Source organism: Arvicola amphibius, chromosome 7, assembly GCF_903992535.2.
Source record: "Arvicola amphibius chromosome 7, mArvAmp1.2, whole genome shotgun sequence".
NCBI classification, from domain to species: Eukaryota; Metazoa; Chordata; class Mammalia; order Rodentia; family Cricetidae; genus Arvicola; species Arvicola amphibius.
The window spans coordinates 18,022,964-18,043,556 of record NC_052053.1 but is presented as its reverse complement, the minus strand read 5'-3'; the positions used below and the strand labels follow the sequence as shown (position 1 = coordinate 18,043,556).

General features: G+C 39.6%; 1 protein-coding gene across 1 annotated transcript in view; it reads left to right on the top strand.

Moving 5' to 3' along the window:
• Scn2a (sodium voltage-gated channel alpha subunit 2) overlaps nt 1-20,593 on the top strand; it is an 82,995-nt gene that overhangs the window by 8,016 nt on the left and 54,386 nt on the right. Inside the window, 8 exon segments of the mRNA XM_038336059.1 lie at nt 1,181-1,270; nt 2,182-2,310; nt 2,879-2,970; nt 3,841-4,113; nt 8,722-8,785; nt 10,247-10,388; nt 10,530-10,736; nt 11,935-12,222. Coding sequence (XP_038191987.1) covers nt 1,181-1,270; nt 2,182-2,310; nt 2,879-2,970; nt 3,841-4,113; nt 8,722-8,785; nt 10,247-10,388; nt 10,530-10,736; nt 11,935-12,222 — 1,285 coding nt within the window.

The window sequence follows — 20,593 nt, the reverse complement described above, 5'->3', positions numbered from 1 at the left end:
CCTTTTTGTTTCATAAAAGAGATTAAATGGTTTATGATAAAAAGAAGCAAGAAAGAATACGAACACCATTTTCTCATCTATGAGATGATTACGATCATGTGTACGTTCATAAGAAATGGTGTTTTCTATAATTTAAGTGCGATTTATGTTAAATGTGGAACACCGATCGTTTCAAATATTTGGTTGTTGACCCCTTTTATAAGAAACTTTTTTTCTGCTTGTTTTCATTTCGCCAAAGGAATGAAAGATGAGTACTGGCTATACATTCGAGGGTAATGTGGGAAACAAATCAGATATTATAATCAGTGCTTTCTCTGTTTGGGGGGGGCAATAAAAAGAACTGTTTGCTGAGTATGGGCTCTCTATCAGGTATAATGAGTCATAGGATATTTAACATGTTTTGCTAGTTTGGTTTTCATGGTAGTTCTGTGATATTTTTCTGTTTTCTTCCTTTTAAAACCAAGTTGATCAATACTGCGAACCCAAGAGATAACAGTATTATCAGCAGCCATATTTTTTTATATTTCAGGATGTTTTGTTAGAAGTTGTGCCTTTCATTTAGAAAGGGACTTTGTGTACAACATTCTCCCAGGGTGACCCTTAGAATAAACCTATCATGTATTTCACTAGATCTTTTAATTCTTTTTTTTGTTGTTGTTGTTGTTGTTGTTGTTGTTTTTCGAGACAGGGTTTCACTGTAGCTTTAGAGCCTGTTCTGGAACTAGCTCTTGTAGACCAGGCTGGCCTCGAACTCCCAGAGATCCGCCTGCCTCTGCCTCTTGAGTGCTGGGATTAAAGGCGTGCGCCACCACCGCCCGGCTTAATTCTTTTGTCAAATGTTTACGAGCCTAGTTTATTTATAAAGTGAACTTGTGATTCTGTAGTTTGGTTGATTCTATCCTGAAGAAAATTTGCATCGATAAATTATTCACCAGTTACCTCAGATCTTTGCATTCTCTATACTTAATTACGTTTCTTACTAGTCTAAAGAGAGTCTGATGGTTTCTTGAATGTACATTTTGCATGTAGAGTTGAAGCACAGACACGAAAGAAAGCTGACGATAGAATAATACGTGGTATTTAATGAGCATGCCAGTTTTAGAGTTGGTGGGGTGACGACAGGGGCTTGCATGAAGGTGGTATGCTGCTGACTTTGTTTTCCTTGACAATATATTTCTACTTTATTCAATGTGCTCATCATGTGCACGATTCTTACCAACTGTGTATTTATGACCATGAGTAATCCTCCAGACTGGACAAAGAATGTGGAGTAAGTATGAAATGCATGTTTCCAATTACTCACTTAGTACTTCAAAACACTTCCGGTTTTCCTTACTACATTTTTTTTTCTAGCCGTTTGAATCATGAGTTTCATTCACATTCATGTCCACACCGACTTCCTCTAGGAGAGTGGTTCTCAACCTTTCTAATGTTGTGACTCTTTAGTACAGTTCTGCATGTTGTGGCGACTCCCACAACGATAAAATTATTTTTATTACCACTTCATAACTGCAAGTGTCCTACTGTTATGAATCACAATTTAAATATCTGTTGTGTAGGATATCTAATATTCGACCCTTGTGAAAGGGTCATTTGACCCTCCCAAAGGGGTTGCAACCTACAAGTTGAGAACTTCTGCTCTAGGTCAGAGGTTTCAGTGTCTCAAAGAGCTGCGTTGATTTGCCTGTTGATATTTGTGGACCTAACCTGCCTTTTGAATTTTGCATGCTCGAGATTACTGATAGCTGCGCCCTTACTCAGTGAGGGATTAGCATCCATCTGCTTAAATCATACTGAAAGTCAGCCGGAGTAGTTCAGATACTATCATCATACAGAGTAGTGTTTTTTACATCCTTTACATTGAATAATATAGCAAGCAAAATGTCTATTGATATGCAGTGGATGAGAATATCATTTGGAATGCAGTGGTACTTTTTGCCTTAAGCCCTGCCTAAGCATGCTATTAGAAACCAAGGTGGAGCCTGTATTCATGTGTGTCAGCCAAGTCAGATTTAAGATATGTACCATCAGGGCTTGGGAGTAGACCTCAGCAGCAGAGTACTTTCTTACTATGTGTGAGGCCTTGGTTTCAGGTCTGGCACCAAAACATCCTTTAAAAATTAAATATATCTATGGAACCACCTATAAAATCTTTAATGTGAACTCGGCTATTTTTCTCAGGTATACTTTCACAGGAATTTATACTTTTGAATCACTTATTAAAATACTCGCAAGGGGCTTTTGTCTAGAAGATTTCACATTTCTACGGGACCCCTGGAACTGGTTGGACTTCACAGTTATTACTTTTGCGTGAGTATTTTTGTAATGTTTTCTATCTTGGTAGAATGAATGCAATCGGAGCCTCTACTGTAGTTCTCGGTTGTTGGCTTCCTTTGACTTATAAAGGATCCTTATTAGTTATCATATGAATGTGGAATACTTTTTCCAGTCTAATTAATCAGTTTAGAGAAAGTAGGAATGATCCTAATAAATTATATGGCTTAGTTTCAATTAGCTGTAAAGTAGCAATAACAATTCCCAAGTAACAGCTCATAACCAATGGCAATGCCATTCTCTTCTTAATTGGGAAATCTGATGCCAGCACTCACTGAAGTTGAAACGGTCTTGCTTTAAGACCAACATAGACTTAGATTTCCCCAAATTCTGAATAACTCTGATTTAATTCTACAGGTATGTAACAGAATTTGTAAACCTAGGCAATGTTTCAGCCCTTCGAACTTTCAGAGTCTTGCGAGCTCTGAAAACTATTTCTGTAATCCCAGGTAAGAAGAAACTGGTATAAGGTGGTAGGCTCCTTATATCTCCAACTGTTTCCTGTGTTCTGTCATTGTGTTTGTGTGTGAACTCCCCATTGCAGATATGTGACAGAGTTTGTGGACCTGGGCAATGTCTCAGCGTTGAGAACGTTCAGAGTTCTCCGAGCATTGAAAACCATTTCAGTCATTCCAGGTGAGAGCTAGGTTAAACACCGAGGCTGACTTTAGCTGCATTGATGCCCTGCTTACAGCTTTTTGGCAAAGGCCTGGCTGCTTGTTGTGTACCGCAAGACAATGGTCAAAAGCAGAAACTGACCCATCCTCATTTGGATCGGTTTGATTACTTGCTTTTGAACGGTTGCTTTCTCTGAATTGGTTCTAAATCAGCCTTCGAGTTTAACGAGTTTAACGAGTTTTGCATGAGGCACTTACAGTAACAGGCTACCTGATTTGCATCTTACAGCATCAAGCTTTCCGCATAGAAGCTGAAATGTGAGACACGTGGGCCAAGGCAAAATTGAACAATTAGCTCTAAAACTGGCTGTCTCCTTAACTGGAGTTAAGTAGAGAAGCAAGACGGAGCATGAGCGCTGCATGGGGCTCAGCTTGCAGATGTCTTCCTTATTGTGGCCCATTCTCAAGCTTTCAAAGTTCAAACACGGTCATTCAGTGGCTTCAGGATTTTTCACTACTCCGCTACTCCTATAGATTTGTCTAAAATCCAATACGGGGTTAGAGAGTAAGACATCTGCAAAGAAAAGCGAACTCTTGACACAAGGTGGACGGTCCAGCATGAGTAACCCAATCGTATCTTTTGCTGTAAGGAGCGTGTGAAAACATTTGATTCATTTCCATTTGATTTTCTAAAAACCATGTAAGTTTGGCTTTCATCCATTTCCACCAGCTAGCAGGCTTTTTGTGACGTTTTTATTGGGCCACAAACATTAATATTGTTGGCATTATGCATGACATTCATACTTCCGGGACAAGCTCATATTTTTTTGTTGGTGAATTCTCTGTTGAATTGCAAGTGATAAGCCCCTCTCTCTGGTTTTGTTTGCAGGCCTGAAGACCATCGTGGGGGCCCTGATCCAGTCGGTGAAGAAGCTGTCTGACGTCATGATCCTCACGGTGTTCTGTCTCAGTGTCTTTGCGCTAATCGGGCTGCAGCTGTTCATGGGCAACCTGAGGAATAAATGCTTGCAGTGGCCCCCAGAAAACTCTACCTTTGAAATAAATATCACTTCCTTCTTTAATAATTCATTGGACTGGAACGGTACTGCCTTCAATAGAACAGTGAACATGTTTAACTGGGATGAATACATTGAAGATAAAAGTAAGATATACTCTTGTAGCCATTACATTGTTTGGTTCTTAAAATATTAAGAGTTGTATGTGGTAGAAAGTATCTAAAGTTGGGTATGAACCAAATGTCGTAGACTAATTTGCAATAACGTCTTACATGTCTTAAGAATACCAAATTTTATCGTTGCTTTATCCTAATCCAACAAGTGACATAATGAAATAGCCAGTGTGTAGCCTGTTCCTAGACCAGAGGTGAAAGTTATCCTACATCATGATGTATATAATCAAAAGCTTTTGTTATATAGACATTGGGCAGGAGTTTTCAAACATCTTTTTTTTAATTTTTTTATTGAGCTATATGTTCTTCTCTGTTCCCCTACCTTCCACACTTCTGTCCTCTCCCATGATCCCCACACTCCCAACTTTCTCAGGAGATCTTGTCTTTTTCTACTTCCCGTGTACATTAGATCTATGTATGTCTCTCTTAGGGTCCTCTTTGTTGTCTAGGTTCTCTGGGATTGTAAATTGTAGGCTGGTTTTTCTTTGCTTTATATCTAAAGGGCCACTTTATGAGTGAGTATATATGATATTTGTCTTTCTGGGTCTGGATTACCTCACTCAGTATGATGTTTTCTAGATCCATCCATTTGACCACAAATTTTAAGATGTCATTTTCTTCTGCTGTGTAGTACTCTATTGTGTAAACGTATCACATCTTCTTTATCCATTCTTTGGTCAAGGGGTATTTAGGTTCTTTCCAGGTTATGTTATATATATATTTGGCTATGACAAATAATGCTTGTATGAACATAGTTGAGCACATGTCCTTGTGGTATGATTGAGCATCCTTTGGGTATATACCCAAAAGTAGTATTGCTGGGTCTTGAAGTAGATTGTTTCCTAATTTTATGAGAAATTGCCATACTTATTTCCAAAGTGGCCATACCAGTTTTCACTCCCAGCAGCAACCGAGAAGTGCTTCCTTACCCCACAACCTCTCCAGCATAAGCTGTCGAAGGTGTTTTTGATCTTGGCCATTCTGACCGGTGTAAGATGGAATCTCAGAGTTGTTTTGATTTGCATTTCTCTGATGACTAAGGATATTGAGCATTTCCTTAAGTGTCTTTTAGCCATTTTAGATTCCTCTGTTGAGAATTCTCTGTTTAGGTCTGTACCTCATTTTTTAAATTGGATTATTTGTTCTTGTGATGACTAATTTCTTGAGTTCTTTGTATATTTTGGAGATCAACTCTCTGTCCAATGTAGGGTTGATGAATATCTTTTCCCATTCTGTAGGCTTCTCTCTTGTCTTGTTGACAGTGTCTTTTGCTTTACAGAAGCTTCTCAGATGCAGGAGGTCCCATTTATGAATTGTTGCTCTCAGTGTCTGTGCTACTGGGGTTAGTTATATTTAGGAAGTGGTCTCCTGTGCCAATGCATTCAAGTGTATTTCCCACTTTCTTTTCTATGAGTTTCAGTGTGGTTGGTTTTATGTTGAGGTCTTTGATCCATTTGGACTTGAGTTTTGTGCATGGTGATAGAAATGGACCTATTTTCATTCTTCTATATGTTGATATCCATTTATGCAAGCACCATTTGTTGAATATGCTTTCATTTTTCCATTTTATATTTTTTGCTTCTTTGTCAAAAATCAGTTGTTCGTAGGTGTGTGAGTTAATATCTGGGTCTTTGATTTGGTTCCATTGGTCCTCCTGTCTGTTTTTATGCCAATACCAGACTGTTTTCAATACTGTAGCTCTGTGGTAGAGTTTGAAGTCAGGGATTGTGATGCCTCCAGAAGTTCTTTTATTGTACAGGATTATTTTGGCTATCCTGGGTTTTTTGCTTTTCCATATGGAGTACCGTTCTTTTGAGGTCTGTGAAGAATTTTGCTGGGATTTTGATGAGCATTGCATTGATTCTGTAGATTGCTTTTGGTAAGATTGCCATTTTTACTATGTTAATTCTACCTACCCAAGAGCATGGGAGATCTTTCCACTTTCTGGTTTCTTCCTCAATTTCTTTCTTCAAAGATTTAAAGTCCTTGTCATACAAGTCTTCCACTTGTTTGGTTAGAGTTACTCCTAGATATTTTATGCTATTTGTGGCTATTGTGAAGGATGATGTTTCTCTGATTTCTTTCTCAGCCCATTTATCATCTGTGTAAAGAAGGGATACTGATTTTTTTTTTTTTTAGTTAATCTTGCATCCTGCTACATTACTGAAAATGTTTGTGAGTGGTAGAAATTCCTTAGTAGAATTTTTGGGGTCTTCAAAGACTTAATTACAAACATCTTAATGTGACATTAGTTCGACTCATTCAGTGCCTTATACTGCAGCGTCTCATGAGAACGACCAGGAGAGAGGCTGAAAAACAAGCTTAGAAAAATAATAAAGTGCTTGCCTACCATGCAGTTTAATCTCTAGAACAGCCTTAGCTGAACATAGTGGCATACATCTGCAATACCAGCATTTAAAAGGTAGATGAAAGGTCAGAAGTTCAAGGTTATCCTTAGGCACATAATGAATCCAACGCTAGCCTGGGATACATGTAATGAATAGACTTGAATCTTTTTGGTTGATTCAGTCCATATACTCTATCTGGATAGAGAAAACATTTGCCAAGGTGAAATCCAAAATTGTGTACTGATCAGAAAGGTAAGCAGCCATGATTTAGTTACTCCGTTACTGACAATTTAATATTTATTCCTTTGCATGAGTCTTCATATTAGAGTTGTGTATCATTATCATTTGATTTTATTTGAGAAAAGGATGTTAGAATAGGTTGATGTTATGTTGTAAGTTACCATTTTTTCTTATTGAAGCTGGTGTCTCTGTCACTTGATGACCTAAACTACTTCCCCATGAACTGCCAGATTAGTCAAATTCCACTCTCTCTTGGTAACCTGTATTCCAGGGAGTTTTTTTACTCTGCGATTTCCTTCATGGTCAGCATGGTTTTTTTTTATAAAAATATGAGATTTTATCATCACTCACTTGATACTACATTTATAGTTTATATTCTTATGAAGGTTTTACTTGAAAAGATTCATTGGAAAAAAATGAGAGATTTTAACAGCCCGAGTATGAGGTTTTCTACTCACTAATAATATAATAGATGATGAAGAACTTTGCCCATAAATCTTTTCTCTGCGTCTGTACTGCTACAGATGGATTTCTATTTATAGTGCTTCAGTGGGAGGGGTTGATTGTAGCTAAGAATGCGGAGACACAGTGTCCAATTGCTCTCCTCAGAGGCCACACTGCTTCATAGATTACCCCACTGGCAGGCTCAAGCCCCTGGACTGCGATGAATATAGATTCTTACCATATTTGAAAATCTTCCTGGAGAGGAAAATAAAAATCAGTACTTGACTGTTCTTTTTCTTTGTTCCTTAATTAATAATGTGGAGAATTTTAAAGTATGTTTTCTAGCATCGGTGGCACGTGATGTATCTCCTACCTTGTGGGATGCCTGCTGATGTTTGTGCACATTATTTTACCAGGTGGTAGCATTTTGAAGGAAGCCATGAGGATTCTTCATGAGCGATTGTTTTTGATCACAGCAAGTCTACTTTCCAGCGTATTTTTCATCTTACTCCTTGTTTGGGGTCCTCGGGTTTTTTTTAGGCAACCCAATCACCAATATCATTTGCACATTTTTTTCCTATTTTTGTGTTCATAAAATGCTTTTAAATAAAAGATAAAAATGAGCATTTAAATATTTTACCTGTACAACAGCCAAATGCATTTTTGGTAGTGTGTTAGCCTTGCCATTAAGTGCATAACAATTTGGACTTTTTATGGTTTTATGTAAAGATCTAAAAATATTTTGTAAAATTATGACCTAGTTTTTCCTACACAATCTATTCATGTATTCCTTGAATACAAGACTTTAAGTAATCTTAAGTATCAACACGGTAAATTTTTAAGGTATGTGTGAGTGTGTGTGTGTGTTGTGCATGTGTGTAGTTCCTCAAAACATTCCTGCAACTTCTTAAATTATATATGTTGGACCTTAAAAATAAATTGCATATATTTAGACAGCTTACATTTTCCAAGCTAAGAGTTTATTTTGCTCATTTCAAAGAGATAAATCAAGGGAAAAAAAGCTGAACCAGGCATTATAAGGAGGGAACTAAGCCCACTTCTCACAAGAAACTAAATGACAATTGGCGGGGAATGGCTGCATCTATATCAAGTCTGGGCAAAAAGTACTCAGAGTAAAATTCCTTTTGCATCCACCACTGAGAAGGAGGCATTCCTATGCTCTCATCCTGTGCCAAGCAAGCGCCTCAATGCTAAAGCTTTCTCTTGAAGTGTCCCTAAGCAGTTTGAGTTTGTTTTTTGTAATAAATGACGAACAGAAAGTATTATTATTATTATTATTATTATTATTATTATTATTATTATTATTGCTTCTGGAAAGATTTCTTCCTAAAGTAATTTTTCCAAGCAGTATTGAATCAAATAGTTGTTTGAAACTCAGTTCCTATGAAAAAGAAATTTAACCCATGACTGTCAATTATTTTATCTATTTTTTATTACAACTAAACACATTTATAAACTTCCTTGTCTGAGCATAATGATTAAATATTTAAAGGTCTTCTAATGAGTCTATCCTTTGCTCTTTAAATAGGTCACTTTTATTTTCTGGAAGGGCAGAACGATGCTCTGCTTTGTGGGAACAGCTCTGACGCAGGGTAAGTTACTCTTCTTATTGACACTCAGTTGACCTCAATAATCTGCCACCTCCCACCCACCTGACCCCTACTCACTCTTCCTTCAAAGCCCTACAAAAATTCTACTTCATAGCCAGGGTAAGTGTGGATTCTCACCTCTTTTACACGCTCAGAAGTAACAATTACTTTTCCATACCAGGTCACAACTAATCTTCCAAATTAGGACAAAGGAAAATAGATGCTCAGAGCAAAAGCATTAGAATTCATAATCATATACCAGTATGTGATCATTTATTTAAGCTAATCTGATCTCCATAGCTTAGAACATGAAATTCCTGAAGACCAGGTCACTGTATCAGACACATGGTGACTGGATGCCTGCTATATTTCAGCAAAGCAAAGTGCATAAAATAGACTCAAGTGTCCCCATGGGTTCAAATTCTGACTCTAGCCAATTTTGTCATTTCTGCTTGCCTTGTGTTTTTTCCCAAGTATAAACGGGTATTGTAATAATACCATAGATTAAATGTATTAGTGTATTATGGCTGCAATATAGAGTTTTTCATTATGTTTAACATTGTGGAAATATTTGTAATTAAGAAGCATTATACATGGGGAAAAAAGCCTGGGAAAGTTCAGAGAAAGAAGTAGCTTTCCCTTCTTGGACTGATATTACAAAACCCAGGCAAAAATCTCATGTGTTTTCTTTGATACTCTTATAGACATTTTGCAAATGATACATTTACCAAAGTTCTCATTGACAACATGGTTTACATTTAGTTCCTATGATCAAAACTGTGCAGACTTTATCTACTTTAATTAGATCTGTGATAGGTAAGACAAACATTTTAACTCCCCAACTGCATGGTATCAAAGGCTTGCCACATAGTATCTTATTGAATATTTGAATTTTTTTTGAGGCAGGTTCTTTTATTACTCCGTGATGATCTGTGAGGTCTCTGAAGGCTAACAGTGTACGGAAATTAGTATGATCAGCCCAAAAATGGCAGTCCCAATACTAAAGGCAGCTTTGGTTAATCAGTAAGGTATCAAAGAGATCTCCACTGTACAGTGTCATTCTCTCCTTTCAGGATGCCAATCCAATGGTGTCTTTTCTTCTCTGCTCTAGTGCACACACACAGACACACGTAGACACACAAACACACACATACCACTTATATCTCAAAACATCTTCAGTGAAAATAACTGATACTGTCTATCATCCCAAAATAAATTGTCAAACATAGGATTATCTTATATAGATGTGTGGTAAATATAAAAGAGAAATCCACAAAATAGACTTGGTAAATTACGTTTCTACATAGGAAAGCCCACCTAGTGCAGAGTAAGTGCTAGGTAAAGCCAAAGATACAGACTTTTGCTGGAGCTTGTACAAATAATTCACATCAGGTAAAATGAAAAAAAACAGACCAAATAATTCACAGATGCTGAGTTCCTCTTTCCTGTCTAATATAATTACAGCCAGTGTCCTGAAGGGTACATCTGCGTGAAGGCTGGAAGAAACCCCAACTACGGCTACACGAGCTTTGACACATTCAGCTGGGCCTTCTTGTCATTATTTCGTCTCATGACTCAAGACTTCTGGGAAAACCTTTATCAATTGGTGAGAACGGATGCAATGACTCTTCCGGGAAGCAAGGGATGCAGTGGCCAAGGAAACCGCTGAGGAATCTTTTATTGCTTAGAGAGGGAGCTCGGAACTGCCAATGTGAAATTTACCAACACGTTCCTTCCATTTTTACAGACCCTGCGTGCTGCCGGGAAAACATACATGATATTTTTTGTGCTGGTCATTTTCTTGGGCTCCTTCTACCTGATAAACTTGATCCTGGCTGTGGTGGCCATGGCCTATGAGGAGCAGAATCAGGCCACCTTGGAGGAGGCTGAGCAGAAAGAGGCGGAGTTTCAGCAGATGTTGGAGCAGCTGAAGAAGCAGCAGGAGGAGGCGCAGGTAGAGCTGGCGAGCATAAAGACCTTTGTGTTTATCTCCATTCTCTGATGTGCATGTTTCTGTTGACATTGGAAAAACAAAGGTGTGCATGGTGTCAGGGACCTGTTTGGTTGTAAGCAGAATATTGCTTGATTTGGCAATTATGGCAAACACTAAGGGCATCAAAATACAGATAGTTACAATTGCTTTGTTGGCACTTTCCTCCTTGTGACATCTCGAGGATGCTGACTATCAGTATTCTCACACCCTGACTCTTATAAAGTAGCAGAGCAATGTGCTGGCAATGGGAGTGCTTCCTTCCTATGCCAGCAAACAGGAACTCAGAGTGACTTCTTCAACACAGCATCACTAGAGGTGAGGGACATCAGGAAATTCAAGTCACACTACAATGATTTCACAAATTCTAGAAACACAAAACCCCATTCAAGATGAAATCATGGTCACACTAACACTCTCAGTTTCTTGTTCTGAAGACTCTTAACGTAGACTCAGTGAGGATGCACGGCAAGGCGAGTATTTTTCTAAACATTATTGCTTGACTTACCGGCGTTCACTAATCCAACCGACTGATTTTTTTCTTTTATTGTCCATTGCATTTAGTCACTATCATTCAGGGCATAATAAAGACCAAAATACTAGACTGAGATATTAGCAACTATACTATTTTTAAGCCACTTGGTTATCATTTACAAATCCATTCCTACAACCTAGGATTCTCTATTATATAATCTGTGACATGCTTGCACATTTCCTAACTAAATAATTAAAGTAAAAGGTTAAAGGTTTAACCAATAAATATTTGACTGAGTTTAATTCCACAACTCAGTTTGGAAGTCATTGTTGAGTGTGATGAAGAGCAAATACCTTTGATGGGTAAATAGGAAAATTTAATTCTTACATTTCTCTTTAAACCTTGTTTAGATCTCATGGGAAATGTGTTTATATTTGTTGTGTTCATGTTGGTAGATAATTAATATGCCATAAGATCAGAATTAAAAGATTTTTATTCGTTTGCATGTGTCTACGTCCGTATTGATTTTTATCCTCTGGTTTATGGAAATGTTCTTTTTTCAAAGTATGGAACAAAATTACAGAACTGGATTTCAGGATCACATGTGTGATGCTCTAGATAAATGAAGCAGTAAATGCATAACGTTGTAGGCTGTACATAACCTATGCTCACTTCGTGACCTTCTAGGCAGCGGCCGCAGCCGCATCTGCAGAATCCAGGGACTTCAGCGGAGCAGGTGGGATAGGTGTGTTCTCAGAGAGTTCTTCAGTAGCCTCAAAGTTGAGTTCCAAGAGTGAAAAGGAGCTGAAAAACAGAAGAAAGAAAAAGAAACAGAAGGAGCAGGCTGGGGAGGAAGAGAAGGAAGATGCGGTGCGGAAATCTGCCTCTGAGGACAGCATACGGAAGAAAGGCTTCCGGTTTTCACTAGAAGGAAGCAGGCTGACCTATGAGAAGAGGTTTTCCTCTCCACACCAGGTACATGTAGGAGGAGACTACTTGTTCCTTTCCAGGCTGCCCAGACCCAAATAGTGACACAGAAACCATATTAATTACAACACTGTTTGACCTACTAGCTCAGGCTTCTTTTTTTTTTTTTTTGATTTTTCGAGACAGGGTTTCTCTGTGGCTTTGGAGCTCTTGTAGACCAGGCTGGCCTCGAACTCACAGAGATCCACCTGCCTCTGCTTCCCGAGTGCTGGGATTAAAGGCGTGCGCCGCCACCACCCGGCTGAGAAAGAAAGAAAGGGAGTAAGGAAATAGATTGTATTTTCATAACAGCATAATAGGATTTCTTTAAAGTCTATGCCAGTGTTTAGTGGGGCTGAAGCTGCCTTCTCCTTGAACTTTGCCGTGCTTTGACCATGGTAATGAGTCATCTCAGAGATCCTGTAAGTTTTATTAACTTTTTTTGGAAGTACAGGAAGGCATTTTTCTACTGAGCTTGGAAAGGTTTGAGGTTTTGTTTAAGACTTGAGACTCTCTGGGCAGTGTTCCACATGGGGAAAGATCACAGATGGTCCCCATCCCTTCTTAGCTACTGTGCCTGGACCCAGTGAGCTGTAGGTTTTCTGAGTGGCTGGTGCCCAGAAGTGGACCAGGGACGCTTCTATGCCATCTGTGCAGTGTTCCCGTCCATGTGAAAGCTCTCGTGAAGAGTGAATTATTCATTGTTTCAAAGGGGGCTGCAGCAAAGTCTTTTCTAAACTGACAGGCGCTAACAAAGATGCATGCCACTAACCAGCAGTGACGTTTGATTGTACTTGATTTTCTGTGCCTTGTGTGTCAAGTAGGACTTGAATTTCAGAGAATGCACTGATTTGCATATTGCAAAAAAATGTTCTCTGCATGCCTCTGGCTTATGTACCCAATGAAGCTGTTGAAATTTCACTATTCATGTTCCTTGGTTTTTAAAAATTACCAAGAGAATTCCCAGAGATACACGGTTCCTTGGAGGATAATTTCACTATGAGTGTAACTACAGTATTCATGTAGTACCCATAACAATGACAACATTGTTGGTATTGGTACCCGCAATATAAATTCTTAAGCACCTTGTTACAAACCTAGGTAGCTACTACTTTAATTATTATGGCAAATGTTCGGACAGGAAGAGGGGAGGCTGTGTGTGGAGGCCCAAAAATGTGAGCCTATTGCCACCTTGTCTGATGGTCAGAGAACTTGGCGGTTGCTCAGAATGGTTGACAAGCATAACTGCATGTCCCAACTCAGGATGTGACTACTTGGTTCTTTTGACATTAAGATGGCTCATACAAGTAGATCCATTCCATCCCGACAGATGGTCAGGAGATGCAAACATACTTCTGCTCCTTCTTTTGTAACTATGAGGCCACCTGGGAAGTGGCTGCCTTCAGGACAGTGGTCTAGGGTGATTTTACTGCCTAAACAACAGAATGCTAATGATTTGATGCCTCAAAGTATTGAAGCAATTAACTGTTCGAGTTGTCCTATGCATCATGTTAAGTCTTTTGTTGCCTTTGTCCCCCTTTTGTAATGGGGTATAAAAGCATAGGGAAAATTAAGCACAGATGAATTTAGTATTCACTGGAATACCCTCCTGGTACTGTTCTATGGTTTCTGTTTTATTATTTTCACGCGTGTCTTCACATTCTTTACTAATATTTCTAAATCCCCACACCCCTACACTGGTAAGAGGTGTTTTGTTGAGGTTGATCCCTGAGATATGGCAATCCAATGTGGCGCGGTCATCAACAGCAGTTTTGAACAACAGCTTTGTTGAATGACTATTTTATGTACATGTTATTTACTTATTTTGAAATTTATTTTATTAACTTCTATTAATTATACAAAAATTGATAAACAATTTTAACTGAGATGATCTAAGTGTAATTTTGATGTCATATTTCCCGGATGGCTGATGAACATTTATAGATAGATAGATAGATAGATAGATAGATAGATAGATAGATAGATAGATAGAGATAGAGATAGAGATATGTAGATATATATATAGGCTATTTGTACTTATTATTTTGAGAATTAGCTGTTCAGTTTATTTGCCTATTTACTGTTAGGAATATTTCCTAACCAAGCCTTTCCGCCAATGCAAAATAATCCCAATCAAGCCAAATCAGACCAGATTAAAAGATATCCAGGTTTAATTAGACACCTGCACTTCTGGGTAGCCTTTAGGGAAAACGGGAAGCCGCCAATGTGACCACCCAAGAGGAAGAGAGAAAACCAAGTGTTTATTTTCTGGGAAGCAGTTTAAATAACCTGTGGGAGTGGTCGTGACCTTTCCTGGGGAGGGGGGTCAAGGTTTGGTGGGCTACCTTGACCCTTCTCTAGGAGGGGTCAAGGTTCAAGGGGCACAGGGGAGGGGCCTCCAAAGATGGAGGCTGAGGCTGGGATTACACTAATTTGCTTATTTGTTCTTCTAATGTTTAACATTTTTTGAGTTCTTGATAAGTTCTAGATATCACTCTCTCATTTTTTCTCACTTTTCTCATCAATCTCCCAATCTATAGCCATCTTTTCACTAAGGTAAATGTCTTTTCTGCAGTGCCAAAGTTTTTTAGTTTAATGTAATCCCATTTATCAATCCTGGCTGTTATTTCTTGAGTTGTTGTAGTGTTTTTCAGAAAATAGTTTTCAATGTCCATAACCTGAAGCATTTCTTTCTACTTTTCTCTGGTAGTTTTAGAAATTCCAGTCTTAAGATCTTTGGTTCAATTTTAGAAAATCAAGAAGGAATTTATGCAATGGTTAGATAAAATGGTGCAGTTCCCAGAGGGTCAGCGGCAGGCCGCGAGAGGCAGCAGGTCCCAGGCAGGGAGCCAAGGCTCACAGAGGGCCACTGTGGGTGGTTTAGGGAAGTGGCGGGTGGGAGACTACAACAGGCCATGAGGGGTAGCCAGTCCCACCACCTGAGTCCTCCTGGGTTCCAGGAGGTTCAGCAGGGCAGCTGGTCCCACAAGGAGCCTCGGCAAGTGAGAGATGGATAGGCATGCCAGGCAGAGAAAGTTAGTTTATTTAGTGGGTTATGGAAGGGAAGGGAAAGAGGGGGAGAGAGAGATAAAGAGAGAGAGAGAAAGGGAAGGAGGGAGGAAGATAGTGAGGAAGAGGGGGAGAGGAGAAGAGGCAGCATCCACCTCTTCAGATGAGGGAGAGAGAGAGAGAGAGAGAGAGAGAGAGAGCCCTCTCAGGTGGAAGATCAGCTTTTCCCAGCAGAAGAGGGGAGTGGGCAGGGCTTGTCTCTTAAAGGACAGGACAGACCATTACATTCTTATCTCTTTTTTATAATAAAAATGCAGGAAGTTAGACACATCAAGTTAAAGGAATTGGGATGACAGATCTCAAGACTGCTTCCTGCTTATTTGTGGGCATCGTCTTGGGTGGGAACCTGAGAAAACTGGGTGCTGGTCACATCCTGGGGTAGTTGGTCCTTTTACTCCTATTCAGGGTTTGTGGTATAGAAGTGTCCACTGTCTCTTAGAGCTGTTTAAGGTATTGGCAGAAGAAAGGACAAAGTTAGGTTTAGGAAGAAAAAATTTTTAGGACTAGGGAATTGAGAGCAATACATCTGACCTGTTTAAGTTGGATCCTTTAATTCGGAACTCACAAGAATGTTTTGGGTTTGTGAAAACATAAGTTTTAAACAGCAGCATATTTATACCAGAATGACTGTGACAGATATTTTTTCATAATGAAAAGTATCTTTAAGACTATGAAAGGCATCGTGAGAGAGAATTTTGTTATCTTGTATCTTATTGAAATTTCTTTGGTGAAGCTGTCCTTTTAAACAATAAAACCTCTCAGCTGTCAAACTGCATCATAGATCTTTGAGAAGGATAAAATTTTACTTGAGTTATTGATTTAAAAAAAAACAGAGAACTTACTTGAGTCCTCCATGGCTGCTAAGGGTCATATTTGCCTCTTGCTATTTAGCACAGAGCCTGCCAGGCTCCAGAAGATCCTGTGGGCTAAGAAATCTGTAGGAAGACAAGCCTACCTTGACCTGAGCAGCTAGGCTGTCGATTCCAGTGATTCTTTCCATTGTGTGATGATCTTCAGTTTAGATGAAAGGCAGTTTTGTCCAGTGGTCAGCACTTGGCATTTAAAGTAAATTGCAGATGGACATTGTTTTGTGCCCATTTGTCTTCTGTTTTCTTTGGAGGAAGTAGAGTGCTGTTCCTAGGAGCCAACCTGTCTCCTTTGGTCATAGAAAGTAGTTTAATAATTAAATGTTTAAATGCCATATTCCCCAGATCTCTGAGTAACTGAGAGCTGTTTACAGGGTATAGATGAGTTATAACTACAGTATAGAATCTGCCGGGGGAGCTGGGTTTGAGTTTGTCTGGGCTGGCTCTCAACTTAATAGGTACAAGATTTACACTTGTAAAAGACAGAAAGAAGAAAAACTGCTTTTGCAATAGAAGCTTAACAGTAGAACTGACAATAGTGGAAAACAGCTTAATATGTTTTAAACCAGGATTTGATTAAATATATAGTATTTTTTGTAAGAGACTTAAAAGTACATACCAGTTTAAAACATGAGACAGTACTTTTTAGTCTGGAATGAGATCTAATGGACAGTTATAATATTTAACAGTAAACATACATGCATTTAAGCCACATGTATGTATACAGGCACACATACACACACATAAATTAAACAGGAGTTGGTGAAGTGGATGCTTTTGGTGGGCCCTACCAAAGGCATGCAACTGTGCAAAACACACATGTAACAGAGTCAGCATGGGGGGACCAGGCAGGGTATACCTCAGTAAAGATGGTGGGACTTGGTCACCTGTCCTGGCCCTCAGTTAAGATGGCGGTAAGGTCACCTAACCTCAGTCAAAATGGCAGCGGTCACAAGTTATATGGAGAAGCCATGTTTTTTGAGCCACAAGAGTTTAAATATAATAACAAGAGAGACATAGAGGCTGTATAGAACATATATTTAAAACAGAATTACATCTCTGTGGCCACACCATTTACACATTATTTTATACATGAAGTAGAGAGGAAAATTACTCAGTACTGTGATCTGCCCTTTTGCTGAGCACCGTGGCACAAACCATGGTGGGGAGCAAAGTCAGGAACTAGAAACTGTTGCCTCATGGATCAGACTAATCTTGTTGGTTTCCGTGGGACCAACAGTAGCAGTGGCAGGGACGGAATAGAAGGAATGGGATGGGAGTGAGAGGAAAAGAACATTTTCAGACAGGTGGGGAAGGGGCTGCCCAGCAAAGGGAAAAGAGGAGCTGATGGGACACTGGCAGAGCATTAATAGGCTGGTGGCTGAAAACGTGAAGACAGTGGACACCTCAAGACCTGTAGAGGAACATCATCTCTCAATAGGAAGGGTGATAATGTAGCCTGACTGGCTTCGGTCTGCGAAACTTGGAAGCCAGAGGCTAGAGGCCACCCCGGTCAGTCTCTCACAGTGGGGACCACTTACAAGCAGTCCAAAAAAAAAATCCAAGGGACCCCAAGTCCGAAAGCAAATGCACTGCTCAGCGTGTGAAGTGCTAGCACATGAGGACCTCCCCGGGTGGTCCACTCACATTTTTTTAGCTAAGGGAAGCAACCAGAGATGAATGTTAGTGGAGGGATCAATCATAACCACAAAGGCTGTGGTTGGGGGCTTTACCCCATTTCTAGGAACACCAGAGGGTTGCCAGGAACTCAACAGTCAAGGCCTCAGGTTCGGAGAACCGGTTAAGCTAACTGAAAGGGGGAAACTCACCAATCAAAGCTGCTGGTGTGTGTGGTGGGGGGGGGGGGGGGGTCAGCCACCAGGCAGATAGAACATGGGGCTGTTGTGGAGAAATCCGGTTTTGGGTCCCAGCCCTGGGAGGGAGGGGGAAGAAGGGCCTACCAAGTCTGATGGCACCAATATAATGGTTAGATAAAATGACTCAGTTCCCCAAGGGGCAGCACTGGGCCATGAGGGATGGCTGGTCCCACCACCTGAGGCCTCTGTGGATCCTAGGTGGGTGGGAGGTGGTGGGTGAGAGACCTCGGTGGGTCAGCAGGATAGTCGGTCCCACAAGGAGCTGCGCAGGTGAGAGACAGATAGGCACGCCATGCAGAGAGAGGGTTTGCATATAGTTTATTCAGTGGGTCATGGAAGGGAAGGGGAAGAGGGAGAGAGAGAGGGAGGGAGGGAAAGAGAGAGTAAGAGAGAGAGCAAGAGAGAGAGAGGAAGAGAGAGAGGAGGGGTAGAGGAGGAGAGGCAGCAGCCACCTCTTCAGAAGAGGAATGGAGAGAGAGAGAGCCACTCAGGTGGAAGATCCACTTACCTCATGAAAGAGGGAGAAAGGGAGGGGCTTGTCTCTTAAAGGGACAGGACAGACCACTACAACTTATGTATTCAAAAATGTTATCAGAGAAGCATCTATTCACTGGGAAGATGACTGAGGATGAAGATTTGCATTTGAATGCAAAGAGCTAAGTAACAAGTCTCATGATTTACTCAATTTAATTACTTTGACTGCTTCATGAGGATCATAATAATATCAACCATCATGGTTGCTTTTGGCTTATAGAGATAAGATCTCATGTTTCTGAGGTTGGCCTCTCACTTGCTGTGAGCTGAGGATGACTTGAATTCCTGGTCTTAATGCCTCCACCTCACAGGTGCTGAGATTACAGCTTGTTGTATCTTCTTGATGTGGTCTTCCCTTTACTAATATGTAGTAACTTCCTTTCATGTCTTCTGAACCATTTTTGCTTCAGATCTGCTTTGTCAGATATGGGTAGAGCTGTGCACGCTTGCTTTCAGATTCCTTTCAGTTCATTCAATTGAGATTATCTTTTCGCATCTTTCCACTTTCGATCTGTTTATGTCTTTCCTAGTGACTTGTATTCATTGTAGTTAGCAAATAGGTGAATCTTGGTTTGTTTGTTTTTCCATTTAGTCAGTATACATGTTCTAATTTGAGAATTAAGACACCTTACACAGTAATTACTTAAAGATATGTGTTAATTTCCCCCCTGACTCATTTTGCTATTTTACTGAAGCTTGATGACTAAATAAATTTTTATATTTTTGATTCCTTCCCAATCCTCATTCTTTTAATGCAGTTATTCCTCTTCTGTGTGGAGTAATGCTTTAAGTATGTGCTCCATTTCGGGCTTGGTGGAAATGAATTACTTTATGCACAGCATAGAAGTCCCTTTTTCTCATTCAATTTTAAGACAATTTGGATGCTCTAATCTTGTTTGGCAACTATTTAGTTTCAGAGCTTAATATATGTTAATTGTTGCTCTCCTGGTCCTTAGAATTTCCTCAGCAAAGTCTTCTGCTCTGAATGGCTTAACTTTGAAAGGATCCTAGCACTTCCCTCCCACCGCTCCCCAGATTCTTTCTTTACTTTGATGTGTTAGCATTTTGGCTCTATTATGACCTGGAGATGTTACTTTCTGGTCATGCCTACATGGTGTGCTCTGTTCATTTCCTGACCTTCTTTATTCAAGTGGTATAGTCCATTGGCCATTTTTTTTTCACTGAAATTTTTTTATTTTAATTTTTAAATGCAGTTGTGATTGTATGTATCTTTATTCCTCTTCTGTGTGGAGTAATGCTTTAAGCATGTGCTCCATGTCTGGCATAGTGGACATGAATTACTATAGTTTATGTACAGCATGGAAGTCCCTTTTTCTCATTCAATTTTAAAACAATTTTGCTGGATGCTGTAATGTATTTTGGCATCTATTTTGCCAAACAAGATTACACAAGAAAACCTCATGGTTTTTTTCATTTCTACAACTACTGTTTAATCTCTATCTCTTTATAAAAATCTCATCCATGTGGCTGAATGCCATGTACAAACCTTGAGTGGATTTCTTTATTGAAGTTGTCTTCTTCCTCTAGTCCTCTTTGTGGTCTTATTGATCATTTTTAAATGTTTGGCATTTTTAATGTTTGACGCGTAAAACATCCACTGTCTGCGGATTTGGTTATCGAGAAGTTAATAACTTTTAAAGGCAGCTGGAAACACAACTGAGTTGCTTTAGTGCTTGTGTAGCATGCATGAAGCCCTGGGTTCAATCCCCAACAGTGTATAAATTGTGGTGGCATAGGTCTGTAGCCACCGAACTTAGGAGGTGGAGACAAGAGGACTAGGTTATCCTCAGTTACAAAAGGTGTTCTGGGTCAGCCTAAGCTACCTGAAAACTTGTGACTAAAACAAAACAGCAACAGCAATACAATGTTGTTGCCTTAGCTGGTCATAGTTCTTGTCTTTCTACCATTTCATTCATGCATCTGTATGGATGGATGTGTGTTTTGGCTTTAATTTGGGGACATTTTCATGAGCAGCATTATTTGAGGGTTCCATTCCCAATAAATGCTTAAACA